The sequence below is a fragment of the Bactrocera oleae genome, chromosome 6 (assembly GCF_042242935.1).
Source record: "Bactrocera oleae isolate idBacOlea1 chromosome 6, idBacOlea1, whole genome shotgun sequence".
NCBI classification, from domain to species: domain Eukaryota; kingdom Metazoa; phylum Arthropoda; class Insecta; order Diptera; family Tephritidae; genus Bactrocera; species Bactrocera oleae.
Window position 1 is genome coordinate 57,790,452 of NC_091540.1, and position 25,996 is coordinate 57,816,447.

Consider the following 25,996-nt stretch of genomic DNA (forward strand, 5'->3'; position numbering starts at 1 on the left):
CTCGTCTCTTCACGCTGATCTTTTACATAAATATATATATAATATAACCTTATATCTAACTCGATTAGTTTTAGGTGATACAAACAACCGTTATGTGAACAAAACTATTATACTCCGTAGCAGCTTTTTAACATTTATAAACATATGAAACTGGATATGAGTTTATGTTCAAGAGAACGCTTTCTATATCTCATTTGAAAAGAAAAACATTGGAATCAATTATGTCAAGCTAGAATCTACTTTTATTATATCAAGTCAGACGGTCGTAGTTAACGAACTACAGTTTTGCGTCATAATAACATACTCTCTCGGGATTGCTAAGCTGAAGAGTCATCTTTGCGTCTGCTTGCCGAACTTTGCTAGACGGATTTTCCTTATGCGAATAATGGGTCAGTTGTCAACATGCCTGATTGGGTTTAAAGTTACTAAGTGGCGTCGGAAATACTAAAAAAAGGTAGTGAAACGTCTTACCTTAATTCTGTAGGAGAGACTTAGTGGTTGAAGGGGAGATTGTGAGGTAAATTCTTGGTGAAGAACTCTTTTAAATTATAAATTTGGTCCATATGACCTTTTAAGACTAATTGCTATTACTAAGCCTTTAAAAATATAAATCACCCAGAATTTTAATGCATTGGCTTAAATTTAAGTTAATTTCGAATATTTTCTTTTGTACTTATTACTACACTTAGTAGTTTGGACATATCTGAATATTTTTTATATATTTTTGGCTACCATTTGAAGAAGCTGCTATTGGCTCGATTGACTAAAATCAGGAGTATAAACAGGTCAGATATTGACTTCAGGCGCGTTGAGTAGAATTAGTTCTCAATCTGATCTAGTGCAATCTGAAGGTAGCTGGGAAAAAATGTTTAGCTTGGCAACGCCAAAACAACGGTATGAGATAGGAGATCGACTAAGTAGACTTATGTATATATATGACATAAAACTAGCATTCATCTTATAAGTGAATATTAGAGATAACAATAGAATCCCGCAACTTACATTAACTACACAAGTAGCTTCATTATTAGAAACAAGAGAAAAATGTCTTTTATCCCAGCAAGAGAGTATATTTTCCTCTTGGTACTATGGGGATCACTCGCATTGTTCTCAAGAAGGCTTTTAATGCTGACATTTATTCAGATTCTAAAATTAATTCAGTGAATTACCACTTATGTTAATGTAAACTAAAGTCACCTTTGTTTTAATGGACGCAATGAGAAAACATTTTTTTTAGATTTATCAATACTGTTTTTGAGACTTCTTACAAAAAGCCTACAAGTTTTCTATATTGTAAAATTATTCATAAAATTATGATAATTTGGTATCTAGAATATATAAAAATGCATCACATATACAAGTATACCTTATTCCCAACTATTTACGTAGAAATAAATTTCTGATTTTCACTTTACTTATTTTCTCACGCAGGCCATTGATGAGTTCCAAAAGACTTTCGATTCGACGCGTAGCAGCATGGAGAATCTTCACGTGGTGCTGCTGAATAATAAATCATTGCGGCCAACGGAAGCGGATGTTGAGTTGAAGAAGTGTGCACAGCTGCATACGAGCGTACAACAACAAATTGAAGTGGTCATCGAGTTGGGTAAGCTGATAAAAATGGGCTTAAGTAATGGGCTCTAAGCTCAAAGATGAACGTTTGAATTAAGTTGTTTTAATATTTACGAGCGAGTAAAGTGCTTAAATTAAGACATCAACTACGCAGCACACTAAATTAATTTAACATAAATGTAACATAAAACACATACTTTACATACTAGGTGTGTGAGAGTGTGCGTGAGTAAAAATTTGAGATAAATGATTATGACGCAATTAAAAATTCAAAACAAAGAGAAGATGAAACAAAATAAAAAAAAAATAGAAAATCAAGTGCTGGCACATAAGCATTGGGCTGTTTGAAGGTCCACTGTAAACAAGTTTGTCGCTTAAGTCTTTTGTTTCGCCGAGCAAGAGCGCAAATGCTTAGCAACAAAAGAAGTTTTTGACTTTGAATTAAATCTTTATTAATTAATAAAAAAGATAAATAATGAATTCATTTTATTTTTACCGCTATCTAATCTGTAGAAGTGTCTTAAGGTTTATGAATGAAAAATTATGCGAGGAAGAAATTTCAATTTGCGACTTTGAAATGGTAAATAGTGTGCAGTGTAGATGGAGAAGATATTGACATAAAGATGTATAATATAATATTAATGAATATTTTTGCCAAATTTATGAACAATTTTGCATAATGTTGCAATAAATTAGTGAGCTGATGCGCTAGGCGTTTGAAGTTCACATAGAAGCATGTTTGCAAACTAGCTTATTTTTATACCCTGAACAGGATTTGGTACGATGTTTGTAACACCTAGAAGGAAACGTTAGAGACCCCATTAAATATATGGTATATAAATGATCAGCGTGACGATCTGAGTCGATTTAGCCATGTCCATCTACGTGAACTAGTGCTTCAGTTTTTGAGATCTAAATTTTGCACACGTTATTTGCTCAAGAAGCTGCTTATTTGTCGGAACCGCCGATATCGGACCACTATAGCATATAGTTGCCATACTTGCCATACAAACAGAATGATCGGAATCAAGTCTTTGCATGGAAAATTTTTTTATTTCACAAGATATCGTCACAAAATCTGGGGAAAATTTAAGTCTAAGGCAATAATGCAATCTTTGAAGAAATATGTATTTGTAATATGTATAATGCTATAAACCTAGCATATGTACTTTTGTTGTATAATTCTGCTATCCACCGTAACTTTACGCACTGAATTTATTTGCTTTATTCGCTTGTCGCCAATTTACACTCGCTTTGTATGACAAACACGCTTGTGGCAACAATGAGGTGCTACGCAATGAAAGTGTAAAATATGCAAAATAAGTAAGCAGTGAATGAAATTGAAAGTGTTTCTACTTTACTTACTTTTTGGTTGTACAAGTAATGGCAAAAAATAGTTTGTTAGAAACTTTATTTCAGTGGCATTTGCCTATAGCTTTCTGCTGAGCTTTTAAGAGAACTTTGCGATAGAATGCATAAATGGTTTAATTTCTTCTGAAAAACTTCATTGCCAGATCGAAATATGAAAATTCGTTAACTAAACCATGGAATTTATAAACTAAATTAATCTTTCTATTTAAAAGACCAATACACTAGAAATTATGTTAAGCTAGTGAAGTTCGCGTTGAGCAATAAACACATCAAAAAAATATTGTCTAATGATTATTACTGTGTTTTTAATTGATTTGCTTTAAAATGTTTGCAATTTTTTATTAAGTTGAGTTATTTCCGGCTGATCTCGCATATACAGCTACAAACGTATATTACTCTTTAGTCCTAAAACGAAACAGCTAAATACATAAGATCTATAATACACAAGAGATCATACTCATAACTTTTAGCCTTACCGCACTTATACCAATCGAAAAGGGATCAGCTTCCAAGGTTTTCCAAAATGTAACCCGGATCAGAAGAATGTTGTGATCGGCATAGAGGAGAGTTTGTCTGTGACCCTGCTGTTTAAAAATAGATCAAAACAAAAAAAAAACTCAATAACTTGCGTTGCACTGTGTAAAGGGTATCTTCACAAATAAAAGCCTGTAAGCTTTACAATAGGGGTAAACAAAAATTTAATTTTAAAGCCAAAATTTTTGATTAAAAAAATGTGCAACCCTGTTACAAGTAAACGAAACTCCTTGCAATATCAATAATCATACATTTTATCGGATGGAGAATAGAGTTTTTTTTCGAAAATATTGACTCTAAGGAAATTTTGTTAGAAAAATAATTTTTCATATGTAAGCTTAAATCAGACGAGCTCAGATTATAATTCCGACTAGTTTCTGCCCTGGTTTTCTTCTTCTTCCTTGTCCGATATTGAATTTATATATAAACGAGGACTTTCAAATTAGCCCCACTTGCTTTTTAGCTAAATTAAGAAACTCTGTTGCCCCTCCTAGTTTTTAAAAGATAGGCGTTTTGAAATGTACCTATTAATACTCAAACCGGTCCAAGCACCAATAATAACTTAATTGAAATGCATATTCGAAATCTGAGATGATATCAATGTAATAAAGGAAGTCCGTCAGGGAATTCTTGTCAGCCACTTGCTTACAAAATAACAGGCCAGATGTTGGCAAAAATTCCGATTATTTGTTATTAAATTCTTTGCTAATATTCAGAAGATTGTAACGGAAGTTTACTAATTGAAAAAGTTTCAAGAAGTGCAATTTAAAAGGTTTAGTTGAAAAGTTCATTTTAATTAAAATTAAAAAAAAAATGTTTGCATATATTTTTTAAACATATGTTAGATTGGTAGGTACTGAGAGTTCAGAAATCTGAAGTGATATGAAATATCTTCTCAAATTACTTGCAATTCCTCAACCAAATAATGAAATAAAATTTAAGTTGTGTAATTTTAAACCGTGTAACGTTACAAGACAATTTAGATAATTATCCAAAAAAATTAAAAATTATTTAATATGCATGAAATAGCTGTAGGAAAAATAGTTTGGGATTGAAAATCAATTGAATTTGCTTTGCTCACTTTCTTTACTTACATATATAAAAGCACGTTTTACATAACCTAAAACAAACAATATTTCGACACACTTGATGGCAGCATTCAATTTGCTACCGTAATTCACCTTTCACCTGCAACCGAAGCTAAATAGAAAGCGTTCAATGCTGAATAGACGTTTATGCGTTTAAAAATAGATAAAGAAGAAGAAAGTGAAGCGCGATTTAAAGTGGCTGCGAGGCCGAAATAATCACGTAGAAAATGAAGTGGCCACTTAGGTTTATAGATAGAAAATAAGATGCCGAGAGCACTACTATATTTAAAAAGCAGCATTGAGCTCTAATATTTTGTTTCCTTCATGTTCTCTTCCAGGCAATCGCGTGCTGAATCGACTCGCTGAAGCTTATGCGCCACCAAGAGTGGCACCAACGCCGCAAATGTTGTCCACTACTAACGTTTTAACACCAACTAATAACCACACAACAGCAATATCCTGCCATGAGTCACATAACAACAACCATAATGTTCAAACGCATATAAATGCCACCTGCGCCACAGCCAACACTCCGGCCGCACGCCTGCCACTGCCGACGGATCTTCAATACGCACGCGCACGCATCGAACTCCTGCTCAACCAAATCGAACGCAAACAAACGGAAATACGTACCGCGTGGCTGGAACTCTTGCAGAGCATACGCGAGGCACGCGAACTCACACACCTGGAAGAGGGTGTCGCCTTCGTAACGAACTGGATACTACAGACTGCCGAACAGATGCTCAGCCGACAATATAGCATCGGCGGTGATGTGCACAGCTGTGAGACGCTACGCGCCGCACACGATGTACTCGAACTGGAATGCCGCGAAACGTATGGCTTCTATGCGGAATTGTTGTATAAAATCGATGCATTCGCTGGGGTGAAGGACTCGCACGCATATAAGGATCTAATGTCACAATGTGATTTCATGCAATTTGTGTGTCGCTCATTCGCTACACGTCTGGAGCGGCGTCGGAATGTGTTGATCACATCGTTGCGGTTTTTTCGACTCGTTAGCGAATATTTCGATCGGACTACTGCGGTTTTCGAAACACTAGTCATGGGTAATAAAATAGCCGAGGAGAATTTTGTGGCGGCTGCGGAAACTTTGCAGCAACTGAAGGAGAGTCAGCTGAGCTTGGGTGAGTGTGAGAACGAGGGTAGCGCAACGAATGTATGTTTGTTTGATTGAGTAGTGTGTGGTTAATATAATATTGCACAGATATTTATCAGTATTCTACAAAGCATACAGGTGTATGCATTCGGTTTGTGGTTTGTGTGGGAAATGACATTGAGGAAATTCGATATAACAATAAAGCATATTAGGCCTTGGCAACTGGCATAAAACAGCAGGTTACAAAGGTATTCATAAAATTCCTTTTTGCCAATACATCCAAATAGTTTACACACATTACTTTATGATCTGAAATTAAATTCGTCTATTTCTCTTAATTACTTCTGAAAGAAATATAATTCCAGTTGGTGGAGAGAATCCAAAATGTAGATCTCAACGTATCAATATCCAAAGTATAATTGATGTTTGATAGTTGCGTATAGTTGGTCCCTAAGTGAGGCACTTCATATATTTTTATACTCTCGCAACCTGTTGCTACAGAGTATAATAGTTTTGTTCACCTAACGGTTGTTTGTATCACCTAAAACTAATCGAGTTAGATATAGGGTTATATATATATAAATGATCAGGATGAAGAGACGAGTTGAAATCCGGGTGACTGTCTGTCCGTCCGTCCGTCTGTCCGTCCGTCTGTCCGTCTGTCCGTCCGTCCGTGCAAGCTCTAACTTGAGTAAAAATTGAGATATCTTTATGAAACTTGGTAGACATATTTCATGGTACCGTGAGACGGTTGGTATTGCAGATGGGCGTAATCGGACCACTGCCACGCCCACAAAACGCCATTAATCAAAAACAAATAACTTGCCATAACTAAGCTCCGCAATAAGATACAAGACTGTTATTTGGTACACAGGATCACATTAGGGAGGGGCATCTGCAGTTAAAATTTTTTTTAAAAAAGTGGGCGTGGTCCCGCCTCTAATAGGTTTAATGTGCATATCTCCTAAACCGCTAATGCTATAATAACAAAATTCACTGGAAGCAAATATTTTTAGCACTTCTATTGACGGTGTGAAAATAGTTGAAATCGGGTGGCAACTCCGCCCACTCCCCATATAACGGTACTGTTAAAAACTACTAAAAGCGCGATAAATCAAGCACTAAACACGCCAGAGACATTAAATTTTATCTCTGGGATGGTATGAGATGACTTTATAGGAACCGCGTTCAAAATTAGACAGTGGGCGTGGCACAGCCCACTTTTAGGTGAAAACCCATATCTTGAGATCTGCTTAACCGATTTCAACCAAATTCGGTGCATAACGTTCTTTTCATGTTTCTATGTCACAGTGCAAAAATGGGCGAAATCGGACTACAACCACGCCTACTTTCCATATAACACCATTTTAAATTCCATCTGATTATTTCACTTTCCACTATGCAAATCAGGCAACAATGACTGTATCGGGATAAAACTTTGCGTGAATAATGCGATTAAAGTATGCCACCTTGTGGCCAAAAATTGTCTAAATCGAACCAAAACTGTTTAAGCCCCTAAGTACTAAATATGTGGACCCCAGTGCCTATAGTTGACCTTCTACCGAAAATATCAGTCAATCCACAAAGAAATCTCAAACGAGTATACCATTTGACCTTGCGAGAGTATAAAATGTTCGGTTACATCCGAACTTAGCCCTTCCTTACTTGTGTTTTTCAATTTCTTTCTGACTTGGTCATATGGATTATTAAATTTACAATATATAATATCGATTTTTAAACAAAAATTCGCTCAGAAGAGAAGCACGGCGCTGGTCATTTTTGTATTGAATGCTGTATCAAAATTAGTAGATCTCTTGGATCTCTCATAAAGATAAAGAAGAATAGAATAAAGACTTGCACCATGTTAAGAAGTCGCAAAACTAAAAGTCTAATGTTGCAACAACCCATGTTGCTCTGAAGAAAGATATTTAGGCGAGTAAAGAGGCCACACAATAGATTATCTGATAATTTGAAAAGTTTTAAATATATTGAGATATCTTCGCAAATTTACAATGAAGAATGAAACAGCAGAAATTAGTATTAGGTGTTAGACGAGTTTATAGGTAATCTATCTAGAACTGATTTCGGTTCTTTTTTCAAAAAAAAAGGGCCAAAAAAGGTTGCGTGGTTTTGGTCAGATATGACCGTATGTGAATGATATATATACTATGAGTTAGAGGAATTACTCAAATTTAGTAAAGAGTGTCGCCCCAATAATCCATTTATTGAACTGAAACGTATAAATGCTAGTCTATTTTATTCTTCTCTCTAGTTATCTCAATTTTTACAGCGTTTTTCGACAGAAATTCTTTAAACTTTCAGTTGTTTTGAAGAATATCATTTATATAAGTAGTGGTTGTAAATATAATATTAGCCTTATTCTTTTAGCTTAAGATGGTGAAACGCAATATTTCCAAAAAAATTGTCTAGCCATTATGACACTTTTCAAAAATTTTAAAACCAAATAGAGAAGTGTTTTACTGTTTTGTTTAGCCTAGTTTTAGGATAATGCCAATAGTTCGATTTAGCTTAAACAAGTTTATCTAGAGCGCCAAGAAAAATGTATTAGGGTGAACCAACAAGTAACCAATCGAATTCATGGGTTAAAATGAATCTATGCTATAGAAGAAATATCTCTGCAAGAAAATGTTTGAGCTCAATTATAAAAGGTATACCCTAATTTTCGAAGGGTTTGTGATAAAAATTTTTACATCACGGATTCTTGTAGAGTATAATATTTCCTAAAAGATCTACCGCAGTAGGATTTTATTTTCCAGTCCAAACTTCGTATTTAAAAGCTCTGAACAGTAGGAAAGAGGTTTAGGCTTACCCCAATATGTACCTATGCTAGAGTTAATCAAGATGGATAGTCGAACGGCTCGACACATGAAAAATAAATTAAATAATAAATTCGCCTTATCATTCCGTACGATATATATTTTATAAAAATTACATTAAAAAAAAAAAACAAGTTTTTGAAAAAAGATAAAAATTTGCTGTTTACAAAAACGTTTTGGAGACAAGAGCTTGAAAGGATAAGCTTCACCGCTTATTATTTAGTTTAATTACCACACGTGAGCTGTAGTGATTTCAACAGTTTTCTCACAATTCTCCAAATCAGGCCAAGTTGTAAAATTTTTTTTGCAAACAAAAAAAAAACCGTTACTTACAACAAAATGCACAATTTGCCGATAAAAATAAGTTGTACATAACTTTGTTAAGTACTTTTTGCGCACAAATTTCACTAAAAATATGCATGTTTCTTGTTTCTTTTTTTCATTTTCTTCTGCCCTTCATTCGCAATTTTCAACACAACATTTCACCGGTATCCAATTAATCGCCCAATTGTGTTGAACACACAAAAACGGAATTCGCAAAATCGGCACAAACAAATCGGCTGGCAGCCAACTTGGAACGCGAACTCGTTAAGGAGGGCGAAAAGCTCAGCGATATGCTGGCGATGCCGGTGAAAGATGCGCTTGGCCGTGACCTACACATCGACTACAGCGAAGATATCGGCAATGTGCGCGATATTTTGGACACGACGTTGGCGCGCCGCAACATCTTCGGCGACAGCGTTGAACTGCAGAAACTCACCTTGGAACAAGTGACACACATTTACACATACGAACAGGACGGCCGTATGGCCATTAAATGGATGGAGGATTTGTACAATGTCATGATCAAGTGCCATTCGCACGTCGGTTGTAATATACACGAGATACAGGTGCAGAAGGATGAATTGCAGACATTTCAAGAAACTGGAAAGGTAAGTCGCCGACTATAGATGAATGCATGTATTGGTGTGTGCGTGTGTGTGTGTGGTAAGCACAGTAAATGCAAAAAGTCATTCATCCAGTTGCTCATTGAGGGAATGTTGCTATGTATTTGTATATACGTATGTATTTATATATTGTATATACATATATATTTCGGTATATTTGTGCGTGTGTTGGTAGGGCAAGCCGTCTGTGCGCAAGCTGTGTGGCAAGTTGCCGTTGGTGCTGGGAGTCACCGTGCGCTACTACCGCTCACTTTGTTTCGCTCTGTCGCTTTTTTAAATGACCTTGTTGTTGTTGTTGCTATTGTTGCTCTTTGCATGCAGTTAGGTGTTGTTAATGGTCAGCCGAATGCAAGCGATTTATCACAGTTTGTAATCATGTTTTGCATCCTGAGTTGTTGGTCATGTTTTGTTTTTGTTATTGTTGTGCCTGCTGTTGTTGTTGCTCTTGTTATTATTGTGGGTTTGTTATTGTTATGGTCAGTGAGTTAAAGCGGTCCAATTTCCGTTCATCACCGGTTTCTCTTCGACCGCTTTTGCTTACAAATATTTGTTGTTGTTTTTTTTTGGTATTTTTTGCATTTGTGTCCCTCTTATTATGCAGAACCTGTTCATCGTAATTCTGGTTCTACACCCATCGCATCGATATGGTGAATGGTGTAATTTAGCGCAACAAAATAATTTGCTGTTTTCGCGTTTCGCTGTCGCCAATTTGATGCAGGGAAACTACGATGAGGCAGCAACGTTGTGACAGGGGTAGGTGGCATAACTAGCTTACATAGTACCGTTACTTGGTTATTAACCGCACACCTGTCACAGTTGATTTAGCAATGTGTATAATCAAAATGGGAGAATCGTAAATAACTTTGTCGATTTAACGGAAATTTAGCAATTTAGGTGTTAGTGATCTCATAATTGAGATTATGTGTTCCAAGAAACGTTAGAAAGTCTGGTGAATATGGGATGTTGAATAAAGGGAGATAAGACACAAAGTGGATTACTTTACCGATATCGGCGCTTCCGACAAATGAGCAGCTTCTTGGAGAGAAATTTCAGAACGATAGCTCATAAACTGAGGGATTAGTTTGCTTATATACAGACGGAGAGATGGACATGGTTAAATCGACTCAGCTCGTCATGCTGATCTGTTATATATACTAGTATATATATTTTATAGGGTCTCCGACGTTTCCTTCTGGGTGTTACAAACTTCGTGGCAAAAATAGTATACACTATTCAGGGTATAAAAAGAATTTCGTATGGTAATGAAAATTGCTGTTGATACCAAAAAGAGGCTTGCTGTCTGTTATCCGGATTTTGAACCAGGCGAAGTAACCATTCATTATTAGTTTGATAAATTCTGTACAAGCCACCACACCTACGACGATAAACGGTCTAAGGCATAAAAATAAATACACTAAATGTTTTTGGATGACCGCAAAATTAAGTGCATCGAGGTAGCTATTCTAAAAACACTCTAAAGATGTCAAAGAATGGCTTCGACAGAATGTTTATGGATGTATGAGTTAGAGAAAGATCTATGCAGAGTGAGTAGCGCGGGAGCTCATGATGTAAATAATGTACCGTGTCTCAAAGCAATGAAAGTGACGGCAACATTTGAAGCTCTCTGACTTTTTCCTGCTCTCAGACATTGAAAAATTTAAAGAAAATACACGATGAAAAAAATTTAGCGGCAATGAAGAGTTAGTTGTCTCAATGGCTTATATTAAGACAGATATGGCTTTTACTATAAAAATGGTATCGAAAAGTTGGCAACTCACTATAAACGGTGAAGCATTCAGCATGGCTACAATTAATAATTAAATGGATTCTTGATTAAAAATTTGTATTATTTTTTAATAAGAAACGATTTTTTACTACTACTTAGTTAAGTTGAAAATATTAAATACCAACGACCAATAGATAATAAGTTCAATAACCTAACGGGATCCTTTTTAATATCTAGAAGCGGCCCACTCACTTTTAAAGTATATTCCGGTTAACATTTTTTTTGGACAAAATGTTACTCAAAATTTATTTGAACGGTTAAGGAAAGCATGTTGTCTGTCGTTTAAGAATTTTTTTTAAAACTTCAATATTGACCACAAAAAATTTTTTTAAGTGTGGAGACAGCTTCTAGAATATTTATCAACTATTTTTGGGGAATATTACGATGCATTCAAAAATAAGTTTAGAGTGTCACTAGCTAGTTTAATGCGAATGATCAGCGAGCTGCAGAGCGAATGCTTGCATTTGTGAATTACGCATTGGTTCATTATTTTAAATATATTTCTTGTTCTTAATTTAGTTCCTCATTTCCGTTACTGTCTGATAAGAAGACACATTTCCAGCTGTTACAGAGTCATTTCATTTATTCGCGTGCTACTGCTTCTCTTTCTTTTTGTTAAAATCACCTGTCCTACGCCGTGTACAAGAATTTATGTTAAGCAAACTTATGTACATATATACATAGATAAATACATACAGATGCAATTTACATATCCCCTAACTATAGACACACATACATATATTCTCCATTACAGAGCATCTACAACTATGGCTGTCAATTGCTGGAAGCTTCGCAGGCGCTGCGCATTTCCTGTCGTCTCGATGCAGAGGCAATACCACAACGCATGTCACAGCAATTGCGGCAGACTTGGCACCGATTGCAGGCCATAAGCCAAGAGCATATGACACGTCTGCGTGTCTCAGCTGTTTTCCATCGCAGCGTCGAGGAGTACTGCCAACAGCTGCAGGAGCTGCGCTTATCGGTGCGCAATCTGAAGCAAACGCCGAACAGCAGCAGCGGCATCAGCAGCGAGTCGGATACACGCGCATCACCGCCAATCATTATCGGCGGTAGAGAAGCCGCGGATGAGACGGTGGAAAGAGAAGGCCGCGTTGGCGCAGAAGAAGAGATAACAACTCAAAACATTGATGGCTATGCGGACAAATCGACAACGACGAGTGTCACAATGCCGACGGGGGGCGCAAGCGGTGCGGCGGCGCTACTGCGTGATCAGCTGCGTAAACATTTAATGGTGCGCGAACAGCTGCTGCTCGAAGTGGGTCGCATGGTGCGGTTGGGCCGATTATTGAAAACCCGTTTGAAAGAACCATTCGTCTTGGATGCCGTTACGGGAATGAGGTGCGTATGTAATAATTTCATTTTTATCGCCAAATATCTGTATGTACATATATTTGTTGCTATGTTGGTTGGTGGCTTCAGCTGAGCTCGTTGGAGTGATAAATTTTAGTTGTAATGTTGAAACAGCTGTAGCAAATCGGGTTAGCGCGGCGTTCATACTAGTTATAACGGCTTCGAGTGTGAATTGTGACACTTTTTATTATACTAACTTCCTTGGTACGACCATGTTTTTAAGATGCTAAGCTTCTATGAAGATACAGTGCATGGAAAACCATTTTATATGCTGCTTATCTTAAAGGCGATTACTTAGTATAGAATTTCTTAGCACTCAAGTTAACCAAAATTCCACATGCGTTTTTCTATAGCTTTTCAACAAGAAGTTCTTATTCTTAGTATGACAACCGGTTTCAACTAGAGACCCTACCATTAAGTAATACATACATACAAGCATATGTAGTAACTAGAAGTGGTTAAACAGTCGTGAATGAGTAGTCACAGTGTTGCCGCATGTTTGTGCCACCCACGGCGCGTGTTAAAGACAATTGACCGTCGGCTAAGCCAACCACTTTGTTTGTTGTTTTTGACGCGTGCTCAAATCGCTACCGTTCACATGTAGCCCGTGAAGTTGGGCGTGACACTCTTGTAAATTAATCATAATTTCAGTTTTCTGAGCTATGCAAAGCGGGGTATGAAAAAAGTAGTCGCTTCAACTGTCCTCCACTGTAAGCACCTCTTAATATTTTTTCTATTGCATAACTGGTTTTCTAATCTGTTATTAATTAACTTCATTTGAAGTATAGAAAGAATGTTATTTTAAAAATAACAGGAAAAAATTTGCTGAAGAGTTGCAGAAAACAACTTAAATATCAACAACAAATTTATATATTTTTAATTGGCAATTAAAGCGCCACTAATTTCTTGATTTTTATCTAAAATTTTCTTATTATTGTATTCTTTCACCACTATCTCCATGGAACAAAATCTTTAGCTAATCTTTAGCCAAAAAAAAAAAAACTCTTCCCTGTAAAAAAGAATTATACGAGTAAGTTTCAAAGAGATGACATCCGCATTACTCTCTTTAAGGTATAACTGGAATGAATTAGTCCTCAAGATATAGGTATCTTTAGGATACAATAAGGTACTAATTAGTCTAGTCCCAAACGAATATCATTCGGTTATAATTGAAGATTTCTAAATTGTAAAATTAATTGACTAGTTAAAGAACTAGAAATATAGACTAGTCCGTAAAAGCTTGAATAATTAGTCTCTTTTTGTAGCTTTGCGGGTACAAAAAACCTAAAATAAATATCTTCATGTAAAATGCTCGAACAAAAGTGTACAATTCGTTCCACAAAGTGTAACAATGACATATAAATAGTTTCCACTCCCACCGATTCGGATCACTATTTGTTTTCCTTCAATTATTTCTTTAGTCAAAACTTTCGACTTTTTGCTAGCTGTGAGCAGATCGAATATCGCCTCAATATAAATATAAAGTATACATATGATATTATATATATAATTCATCAGCGTGACGAGCTGAGTGGAGCTATAGTTCCATCGATCAGAAATTTTGCGCACGATCTTTTCTCTCCAAGAAGCCTTTCATTTGTCGGAATCACTGATATGGGTGTTCAAGTTTTTATATCGAAAACTTTTTACTTAACAATTCTTTTCACACAATTAAGCAAATTATTGTCCAAGGCAGTGCTATAATCACTGAAATCAGTTTGGATCACAATAACATATAGCTGCCAGCCAAAAGGACCGCTCAAAATCAAGATAAAGATCTTCATAAAATATATTTTTTTCTTATTAAGTAAACTAAATTCGACTTGAAGGTTATTTATTTTAAACAACGAGGCTAGAAAAAACGAACAAAACGTATTCCGTTGGATGTTAACTGTTGGCTGGTTAAGTTTTCAGATGTAGTTACACATATAGTTGCTATAAGAAATGCACCGGAGAAGGGTAATAGCTTCGGTACAGCCGAAGTTAATGTTTTCATTTTTGTTTTTAATACCATATTTTTAGTTATACATAAATCTGTTACCAAAATTAAGGGAAGCTAACGTCGAGTAAAGCCATCTTTTAACAACTCTCGTATGTTGTAAGAAATGTTTGTTGTGAAATATGGGAATCTTGCTATTTGTTAAAACATGAGATTAACTGACAAGTCGATTGTGCTCAATTTGGATTATTTGTGACATGAAAATAGCTTCTTATAAAAATCCATTAGCCATTCGAAATTGTGTGAAAGCATGTAGTTCTCTTTTGTAGGATAAAACCACTGCTAAAATTTTTGATACGAACTTAAATTAGTATATCGCTTACGATAGATTTTTGTAAAAATATCACCTGTTTGTGTTTTTGATAAATATAGTAAAAACACATTTGACGGCCACCGCTTAAAATTTATTTTATTCTTAAATTCTAAATTAAGGTTATGCAGAACCAGTTGCACAAATAACAACAATAGAAGAAAAATTTATTTACAATGTTTATAATCAATATTACTGTTATATAACAAAAAAAATTTCTTTAACCCTCATCATCTGATTGGCTTCTTTAATACAAATTGTAAAGACCACACACGCTCAATTATTTCTTCTACATTTTTCTGTTTTGAGCAAAGGCAAATGAAATGCGTTCAAAACCTCAATTCGATTTCGATTATTATCGCTTTAGTCACCTTTGTCGGTGGCCTATCTAAAAAAGTGACATTTTTAGTGCCATATATAACTTTACTTATGTACATACATAAACTTACATACATACATAAGTATGCATGAAAGAATGCTCTCAATGAGTGTCTACAACATGTCTGCTTCCGCATGTTCTTCCCACACGCGTGTGCATCATTTACATATTTACATGAATTTCTTCTTTTACTTCCTTTAAACATTGAATTCTGTTCCTCTCTTCCAGCATTTAAACAAAGTTGTTGTTCGTCGGCGCACGCAAATGAATTTATTATGAAGATATTGCATAATTTTTAAGAGCCATGTCAAGGCACTAATAAGAAACAATGTATATAACAAACCCTGCAGGAAATTGATGAATTGGTTACAATTGATTTTTTTGAAACTCACATAGCGTGTCTAACTGATTTATTTGCTATTTTGATACCTTGAACAGGGTTTGCCATGAACACCTAGAAAAAAACGTCGAAGATTCTATAAATCGTCATTCTACATTTACTGCCAACAGACCTGTTCTGTAAACAAGTGGCGGCAAAGTCAGCTCTTAGACTGAGGGAATCCTCCCAACTAGTCGCATGCAACAAGGGGCATTCAAGGATACTCAGCATATTCCCGTTCCTACCCAAAACCACGGATTTCCACAATCCAATAGAACGGATGCTAAATTCGGTCCACAATATTGCCTTCCCCACAAGAGATGAGTGGAAAAGGGGCGAGGTGGACAGGAATACAGGAATTAGCATCTACACGGATGGATCCAAATTGGATCATCGAGTGGGAGGTGGTGTCTTTTGCGCAACATTAAACACCAATATCGCCTTCCGTTTGCCAGATCACTTCAGTGTCTTCCAGGCGGAGATCACAGCAATTAAAGAAAGCCTAGTGGTATTGACAAAAAGTGTGCTCACAACAAGGAGCATATATATATACACGGATAGCCAAGCGGCCTGGAAATCACTCAAGTCTCCAATGGTCTCATCCAAGCTAGTGAAAGATTGTCTTGATCTATTAGAGGATCTGACATCCTACTTCACAATAAACCTGCAATGGGTTCCAGGACATAGCGATATTCCTGGTAACTGCGAAGCAGATGAACTAGCCAGAATAGGCACCACTTTGCAACTAACCCCTGAAAAAGAGGGTATCTTTATGCCTCTGGCAACTTGCAAACACTTAATCAGCGAACATGCTATAAATATAGCTGAGTCTCGGTGGAGACAATCAATAACCTGCACAACCAGCAGACTAACGTGGCAGGAATGGAGCGTGAGTCGCACAAACCGACTACTAAAATTTAAAAGGAATAATATAAGAACTCTGATAGGAGTACTAACAGGTCACTGCCTAATTCGAAGACATGCAAGTAGGCTAGGTGTACCATACAACGACTATTGTAGAAGCTGTCAAGAAGTAGAGGAAGAGGAGACTGTAAAGCATCTTCTATGCGAATGTAAAGCTCTATATAGGAAAAGAATCGCAACTATCGGTCGTGGATTCCTTGATGACGTATCAGAAGTTGCTAATATAAAATTATTTGTACTGATGAACTTCATCAGGAGCACAGGTTGGTTCAGAGAGGAGACGATAGAGTGAGGGAACATTAGGCCCGGTGGTATCACAATGGGCCTCCTATAGGCCTAGGTGCGTCATTGGACAGCCACTCAACCTACCTACCTACCTCTATAAAGCATACATAGTAATATATAAATGATCAGCATGAACTCATTGGATTTAGCCATGTTCGTCTGTCTGTCGCAAGGGTCTAGCCCTTAGTGTTTGTGGTATTGATCTAAAATTTAGCACAAGTCATTTTTTTTTTTCAAGAAGCTGGTCATTAGACCGATCAAAATCCAGTTCTTGCATTCAATCGAATATATTTTTATATCGGACCACCATACAAACTGACTGAACAAAATCAAGATAAAGATCTTGTAATACGCTTTAATGCTATAAAAATACACCTGCTAAAGATTCGGCTATAGCTTCGGTGCAGCCAAAGTTAACGTTTTTTTTTTATTTTCTCTCATTACTCCATTATAGTCTTGGCTTGTTGATAAGCTATTTTTTTTTAGCTGTCAATCTTAGAGATAATTGACTTTGGGGTTTTAAGCGTTAACACGGCTGAGTTCTCAGAAGTTGATATTTCATTTATGGAAGAATTTTAAGGTTTTCAATACTAAACCTTTGAATCTGAAGATTTTATGTATGTATTGATCATAAGAAGCTTAATACCTATATCAACAATATGCTTTGAGCCTAACATAACTTTTTCTAGACGGTTATTACCGAATTCGGCTATCTCGTGCGGTTCGTCGAAAGTATGACAGCCGAGATGTTTATAACTCACTTTACTCGATACACTCACAATTTTCGTCCGCCAAGTGGTATACTTCTTTAAAATAAAATTTTATTTATTATATTTAACTGTTTTAAGACATTTTTACACTTGAATGATGATTAAACTGGTCTCAAGGTAGAGGAAATCGTTTAGAACTTCGATGTTATAAATTCCAAAAGCTGTGAGAGTGCTCATTTTGTGTGAGAGTAGTTTTTGCAATACTTCTTCATATTTTCTTTCCCATTGAGTGTTTCGGAAAGATTCTTCGAAATAAAAGTTTTCAATACATTCAAGGGACTCGATTTCCTACTGGGTTTACATAGCTGTTATCTTATAAAAGGGTAGACATGTTAGATCGCCTATGGGGTTCTTTCCTACTAGACCTTCGTATTTAACATACCTCTTTTTTCACCTCCGTCACATTTTGAATGGGTTTGCTGTTATTGTTGCTCATTAGTAAACCATGCATACAACGCTTTAAGCATTAATTTGCGTTTATTGCACTTTTACGATGAGCTTCCACCAACGCTTAGAATGTAAATAAAGACTTTGCAAATGAGAACTACTGTAAACATATAATATGTATGTGTTTATGTTTGTGATAGAACAGTAGCCAGTCTGTCTGTAGGCTGAGGCTATTGACTACCTTTTAGACGCCAAACTGTTGATTATAGCGAAATTATGCTACGTGTACTGTTAATGTAATTAAATACAACTACGTGATTCGAAGATATCTTTTGATTGAGTGTGAGAATGATTCTAAAATAAAAATGTATGAGCAATTAATAAACAGTAATATGTTGGGTGTATTTATAGCTGGAACAGGGCTGGTCGAAAAACAGTAGGACAGTAGGGAAAATCCGATATAAATTGCTTGGAAGTCAGTTGGCGACGAATTCGAAGGCAATGATAGACATAAGAATTACAGAGAGAGTGTTCTTTTTGTTTTGAATCATTCTGAAGAAATTTTCAACTAAGCTAGAAGAAAAAGAAAACTCCCATATAGGCGTACATAAAATGCAGTCATCCCTAACTAAATAAAAGAGAAGTTCTGTTGACTAAAATTTATTTATTCTAAAAATTCTATGCCTCGTTGTTTGTCCGGGGTAAACTCCTAAACTATTGAACCGATTTTAGTAAAATTTAGCACACTGTGTGCAGCTTGCTCCCACTTAAAAGATAGAAAGGTTTGTATCTCAATTATACTAAAAGTTAAAACATGTGTTCAAAATTCAAAAAAAATAAATAAATTATAAATAAATAAATTTGAGTAAAATGACAAAAACAAAATCAAAAAATCAAACCTCAACATCAGCAGAGAAGTATGTATATTTTAATGCAAACAGGTTGGAAGAGATTATCTGAATTTGAATGGCAACCACTCATTTTTGGGCGGTGTTGAATTACTACTATCTGGGGATTTCCGACAGATTTTGACAGAAACCACGTTTGGTCATCATCAAAAAGATTTCCGAAAATATTCCTCAAGCAATCAATTTGATCGGGAAGTTTTATGGTGAAATGGTACTGTTGTAACGTATTTCGATGACATCGTCAGAATCTACGTAACTCTTCAGAAGGCTACCGTTTCCTACTGGTCTAACTTTAGTCATGTCTATAAATATAATATAATAAATCAGTCTCAAAGCAAAAAAAAAAAAAAAATTTCAATTGAAAATTCATTATTTTTTCCCAGGGGATATATTTGTATTAATATTTTTCAAACTTAGACATCAATTTGAATCCCTTGGATTCTTATACCGGCAAGAAACGTTTCCGTCTGTAAATAATATTTTCACTGACTTAAATAGTTTACTATAATAATATTTAGTAAATACCATAGCCAAAGCAAGGGTGGTCCACTAGTATCCATATATATATAAGTATATACTTGTATATATATATATATACTTATTAATAAATAAGTCAAATATCTAATAAGAATATGTCATACTTCACCTTATCCGCTTTCACAAAGCGTCTATAGCACAAGAACTATACCCAGCTAATGAATGAACGAAGTGAAAATCATTAAGACATTTTATTGTCCTATAATTACAAAACACATACATATATACATATATATGTAGTTTCGAGAAAAAATTCAAGAGAATCCCTGCAAGAACATCGACTATGCGAATACTCTCTGCCTAGGGCTCTTTATCGATTTAAATTTATTTTAGGGCACATTCATTTTCGGTCAGTCGGCGAAACTTAGGAGGATGACATTGATATATATGAGATTTGAAAGCAGTGAATCGTGCTCTAGAAATTTTTTGATTATGGGTGAGTTTGTAAGACAGCTAAAGCTAAGATAAGCTAGAAAAGAAAAAAAAAGTTACATATAAACTTCTCAATGTTAAAGGTTTTTTCAAGCCAAAGTTTGTGTTAAATATAGGGATTGCTGAATATATACTATCGTCTAACTGATTTAACTGATTGTTTTAGCCATTTTTGGATGACGATGTTTTTGCATAAAAAACTTGGATGAGCTGAAACCATTTCACGGCAAAAGGATAATTCTGTGTCATAGTGCATCATCTTTTTTAATAACATTAAACATTAGAGGTATTAGAGTTTGGAAATAATATCAATTCTACAATTATAAAATAAAACACCAACGATCCATTCAACACCGGGTATCAATTTGTTTCTTAAGCAGACATATTTTCTGTAGAAAAAGGTCTTTTTATAATGGAAATGTCAGATTTTTTTTTCTTTCGTGGTGGCAACTATGGTTTTTAAAAATATTTAAATATTATATTGAATTTTTTTTGAACATCTTTGTTGGTTGGTTGAAAAGGGAGGCGCGTGAGCGCCAGAATGCAGATAAGATATTTTAAGTTTTAGTATAACTTTTCATTCTTAGTGGGTCATTTTAATAACATAAGTTTGTATGTATGGCATGTGTACTCGGGAAATTTATATTAACGATCGAGTCATATATTATATTGAAGGAAACCGCAATTAGATAACATTATGCAAACAGAAACACATACACACATACAGATATAGTTAAAGCTAAATACTATAGATACAGTGCGTCAGTACTGATATTCTTGGTTGATCTCACTTGGCTATAGTTTTGTGCAGCTGTTGGCAAAAACCACTAGAGAAATAAAAATAAAAATAAACTTAAAACGATTTTGGCTTTAAGCGATGTTAAGTAAATATATAACTATATAATATATATATCATATACATATATATATATATATATATATATAAATATAAGAAACTAAAGGAAAGCGTCGGAAAAAACGCACGGGAAAACTGCTTTCACCCAAAATTCGCTTTTACTAAAATACAAAAACAAAACCCAAAAAAAAAAAATAAAATAATATACTAAAATAAAAATGTAAAAAAAACGCACATGAAACGTCACATAATTTTAGCCATCCACGCGTCGCATGCACTCACCAACCGGCGGAAAAAAATAGAAAACTCAAATAAAATAGCAACAAAAATGCCAACGCACTACCAGCCAGGAATACGCGTTTAATAATAAATATTTTTGAAAAATTTAGAGCTCGCTGAGGAGCAGTTTGACAGACAGACACAATAGGCAAGTTAGTATATTTTAGTGCGCGATCCAGCGTGGTTCTTCAATTCGTAAATGCGTTCGGGAATAAGAATTTACCGTTGTGTCGTATGCTAAGTCGTATAACCAGGCGTAAGAAGGTTTTAGGAAAACGAGCGGGAGCGTGGCGAGGCTAACCTCTAAAAAGTTCCGGTTTCATAAAAATAAATAAATTACTTTAAAAACAAATCGGAGCTACCGGTGAAAATTTGTGCTTAAAATAAAAGTAATAATAATATACCGCAAAGAGCTTGAGAATAGTGGTCGTGAAAACGCATACAACATAATAAATCTTGCGAATATTTACTTAAATATAGAAACGTTTTATTGCTCTTCAAATATTTCGCACAATTGTCAGTAAAAGCAGGCACATTTGGCAAGTAATATATTTATGAATATCACAAGTGAATAGCAGAAGACGAGCTAAGAACGCTTGGAGCACACTTACGAAACGCGCTAACCGAAACTAACGACTTTTGGAACGAAAAAGATCTAGAAAAAAATTTAAAAAATCAAAAATTTAATATTATAAACGAAAATGTTCTCGCGATTTCGTAATTTATTTGCGAAAGCAAAAAGCGAAAACTCGCCCGAACCGGAAACGGAAACGGTAAATACGCAAAATGATAACGTACAGGCGAACGTCGGTCCCGAACAAACGAACACTGAAAATTATTTTGAAGGCAATACTGAAAATGCAGCAAATACCGTTAACGCTGCAGAAGAACTCGGAAAATCTGAAGTAGAAGAGCAAGTTGCTGCGGGCGAGCAAAATAGCGCGTTCGACCAAAAAGTGGAGCTCGCGCAAATTACCCAGCCAAATGGGCATCAAAGTAATGGCAACGTGGTACATGAATTAAGTACCGTAACACTTAAAAATGACTCCACAGCAACGGAAGACACTTTGAATGCGTGTGACAACAAAAATAAAACAGAAGAATCTATAAATACGATTGAAAATGAAAAGACAGTGGCAGATGATGAAACGAGCGGCGGTGAGGTGATAGGCGTCGCAGACGATAGGCAGGCGGACGAAAGAGTAGAGAATAACACAAATAACGGGAATGGGGTAGAAGCATTTGTTAGCGTTGATGAGCAGCAAATTGAGGTCAACACTCAATCAGCTGAAGTTATTGAAAAGCCACATGAGACTGCAACTGCAGCTGAGGAGAGCGTAAATGTGGTGAAGGCGGGTGAAATTAGTGCAGCTGCAGACGCGGCTAATGAGTTAGGGCATGTGGAAGTTGATGTAGCGTGTGTTAACGAAAATACTGCTTCACTAATTAGCGCTAATAATAGCGATACGAATGGGGTTGAAGCACCAACTGATATAGCAAATGGAGATTTAGTACAAACTTTAGTAGAACCAACTTTGAATCTGTCTAATTTGGTTGCTAATGAAAATTATGAAATTGCTTCCAGCATTACAGTTGATGAACTGGCAACGGATGCTTCCAGTTCGGCCGGCGATACGCAAACACAATCCTCCAGCCCGGTTGGGACGGTCGATAGTGCTAGCACCGCCGATTCCAATACCATTGTTATAAAACCGACGGGAAATAATGATATTGCTTGTGCGGCTATCTCACATAAGTTGCAGGAAATTGCTGAGGTGGCGGAATCGCTAGATGCTTCGATACGTGACGTGCAACAGGATGCGGAAGCGTTGGAGGTGAATGCGACCAACACCGCTGAGAAGAAGCGCGAGGCTATGCGAAGTTACAGTAGTGAGGTGAGTTAAAGCAGTATATATTTAAGAATATTAATTTAAGTAAAAGGTATGGATGTATCAGAAGAAGTTTTTCACCATATTTGAAGATTGAGTTTTGTCAACTTTTATCGTGAAATCGGGTATTTCTATTCTCACTTATGCAGATTAAATCCTCTTTTATTCAGTAAGTAGCTAATTGTAAGCTTGATGTGGTCTTAACCCTTAGCAGATTTTATTTTTAGACCAGTTTCCCTGAAACATGAATTTTAGAAGACTTCAATTCGAGAATCCATCTTTTCGGTTTTGGATATTTGGAGAGTAGCTGAATAAGTTTATGTCATATATGCAATGTCATAGCTATCATGTTCATCGGAGAAAAAATGCTTCCATATTCTAGAAAACGCTGTCCTATTTTTTCTCTACTTCAGGGTCTTTCTGGGTCAGTGCAAAAGCCTTTGAAAATAGTAAAAATTTAAAAAATATTATAATAGCTATTTTTTTACATTTCTTGAGAAAATGTAATGTATATATTGTATTTCTCATACCATCAGAAAGTAGAGATTTCAGCGAAGCAACTGTTTTCTGTTATTTTTAAATTAAGATATTTGAATACGAGAATTTTCGATTGAAAAAAATTTTATCGGATATTATGTCAAAATAAAGTGGAAAAATAAATATTTTAAATCAAAGCAATTTACAATTTACATTATATTTATTTGGGACATAAAAAGGTTAGTTTACCCCGAAATTAGTCAAAGAAAAAAATTGTTGGTAAAAGGTAAAAATAGAATAAAAAATAAAAAACGGGGTTATTTAAATTTTTCACATAAAATTTGAGCTTATATTAAAAAGGTGTTAATAGAAAAGTTGTAGCCTCTTTTATTACCTACAACTTTGACATATGTCTTCTTTCCATAGCACTCGTAGATTTGCCAGAAATCGAGATAAGCTCTTCTAACCTTTAAAAATGCAACCAGCTCCTCCCCTTCCTCTTGCCGTCTTTAGATCGTCCGTAAATAAGTTTTTGTTCTCTTTGATTTTTGTTATTTAATTTTTATTTTCCAATGGGTTTCATCCTACTATGAGTTTTAGCTTTCCAAATAAAAAAGATGACAACTGCAAATTCCATTCAAAAATATCCATCTTAAGTTTTTCATAGTATCGCTATATCACCATTCGGTCATTCGGTTCATAAAATGAGTACTTTAGAAATATCGAGGAGAGAGTTCTTCAACCTTTACAGCGATCGTATGGGTCTAACTTGATGCAATTCAAAAACTATATAAAATATCGATTTAAATTTTTAGCATATTATTTTTAAAGGTATAAACTATCGAAATGAGATAGAAATCGATTTTTTTTTAATTTCACAGTAGGCGTGCTTTTTAAGTTTTAATACAGAGCCAGTCAAGGTGAAGCTCAGAAAATATTGTAAGAAATTAATTTACTTACTGGTAAAAGATAAAGTTGCACAGGTTAGGATATGGGTAGTATAAAAAAAATTATATTATATAAAAGTAAAGGATAATAAGGCCTACTTACGAGTTAGCAAAAATTTTTGCAAATGATTTGGAGTTTGAAACTACCTACAAATTTTAAAATACGATTTTTCGGCAACTTCTAGAGGGTTATCATTAAATTGGTTTCGTTCCGATTGTTAAGGCTCCGAACGTACAAGCCAAAATTAGTTTGTTAGCAAAAAAAGTGTTGTCATTTTGTTGTGTTGTATTTTTAAGACAACGTTCCGAAAGCTCTTTTCTAAACTCATCTATAATTATTTATCTTATCCCATCCTTCTGCAGGACTGGCACTCACGCTCCACCGAGGACGACTCCTTCGTTACCGCCTCCGAGGGTAATTTCACGCCACACTCGCATTCGTCGTCATACCAAACGGCGTCTGGACGCACTTCCTCGTTTATCAGTTGCGATAAAAGCTCATTTGATGTGAGCGAAGCGGATGACTCCACCTTTGCATCGACATTTGAAATACCCGTTGACATTAATATGTCTTACGATGGCACCGAACATAGCTTTGTGTCCGCACAACAGCAAGACTCTACACCCTCACCACAACAACAAGAACTACAACAACAAAACACACACGAATCACCTACTGATGGCGGCGCCTACGCTTTACCACCCACCAACGACGATGGCGACGGCAGCAGCATCGCCGACATTGAGGAACTGCACAGCCAAAGCGTGACACCGACACCGGGTGATGGCGATGTAGAGCACTATAACTTTCAAAGCATACCCATCGAGTCAGAATCCGATTTGGAATCATCTTGTATAGTCGATTCGCCATCGCTGCAGGTGTTGACGGAGGAGGTGTCGGTCACATCGGTGACGCCGGAGGTGAGCACGTGTTCTAGTACTGAGCCAAAGCAATTTCAAAAGCAAAAGCAACAGCTACTGCAGCAACCGCAAAACAATTATAACAATAACAATAACAGCAATACTAACAACAGCAACACTAGCAATACGAGTAACAATCAAAAACCGAATGCGGCCTGGCGTCGCAGCAAATATTATGAGAACATAACCAAGCAAACCATCAAGGGTTTTCTATAGGTGAAATGTGAGTGCGTGCGGGGGCGTTGGTGGCATCGGCAAAGCGACAATGCCAACGCCAACGCCAGGGGAACACAGCATAGAACAACAGCGCTTTGCATGCACGCACATACCCACACCACGGCACATACATACCTATGTATATACATGTGTAGCATGTATGTAGAAATGTTTGAACACAATATCCGACCATATTTTTTTTAAATTTATTTGCTTTGGCTAAATTAGTTTGTTATTTATTGGCTGATAGGCAGCAACTAACCATGAACTTAACCGCACTTTATTGTTTGCCTTGGCGAGGCTCAAGCAGTCGGAAATGACTACTCAGCAAATAAGCATTTCTTTGTGTGTATGTATGTATGTTTTTGGTTTTTGTATATTTTCGTTTGGTTTTTTACTTTACTTTTTTCGAAAAGTAGCTTAATCATAAATTTTAGAAAATGTCTACAGCAAGAGCATTGATGAAATTTACATAAAT

At 35.8% G+C, this 25,996-nt stretch overlaps 1 protein-coding gene and 1 long non-coding RNA gene across 12 annotated transcripts in view; one reads left to right on the plus strand and one right to left on the minus strand.

The window, feature by feature from the left end:
• LOC118680386 (uncharacterized) overlaps positions 1-25,996 on the minus strand; it is a 290,728-nt gene that overhangs the window by 49,710 nt on the left and 215,022 nt on the right. The gene's annotated exons all lie outside the window — the stretch shown is intronic.
• The window catches only part of zormin, a 187,531-nt gene that overhangs the window by 21,992 nt on the left and 139,543 nt on the right, over positions 1-25,996 (plus strand). For all 10 annotated transcript variants that reach the window (XM_070111806.1, XM_070111800.1, XM_070111801.1 and 7 more), the window contains 6 exons: positions 1,432-1,606; positions 4,904-5,710; positions 9,087-9,451; positions 12,007-12,611; positions 22,654-22,963; positions 24,745-25,302. In XM_070111806.1, coding sequence (XP_069967907.1) covers positions 1,432-1,606; positions 4,904-5,710; positions 9,087-9,451; positions 12,007-12,611; positions 22,654-22,963; positions 24,745-25,302 — 2,820 coding nt within the window. The remainder of the gene's footprint in view (positions 1-1,431; positions 1,607-4,903; positions 5,711-9,086; positions 9,452-12,006; positions 12,612-22,653; positions 22,964-24,744; positions 25,303-25,996) is intronic.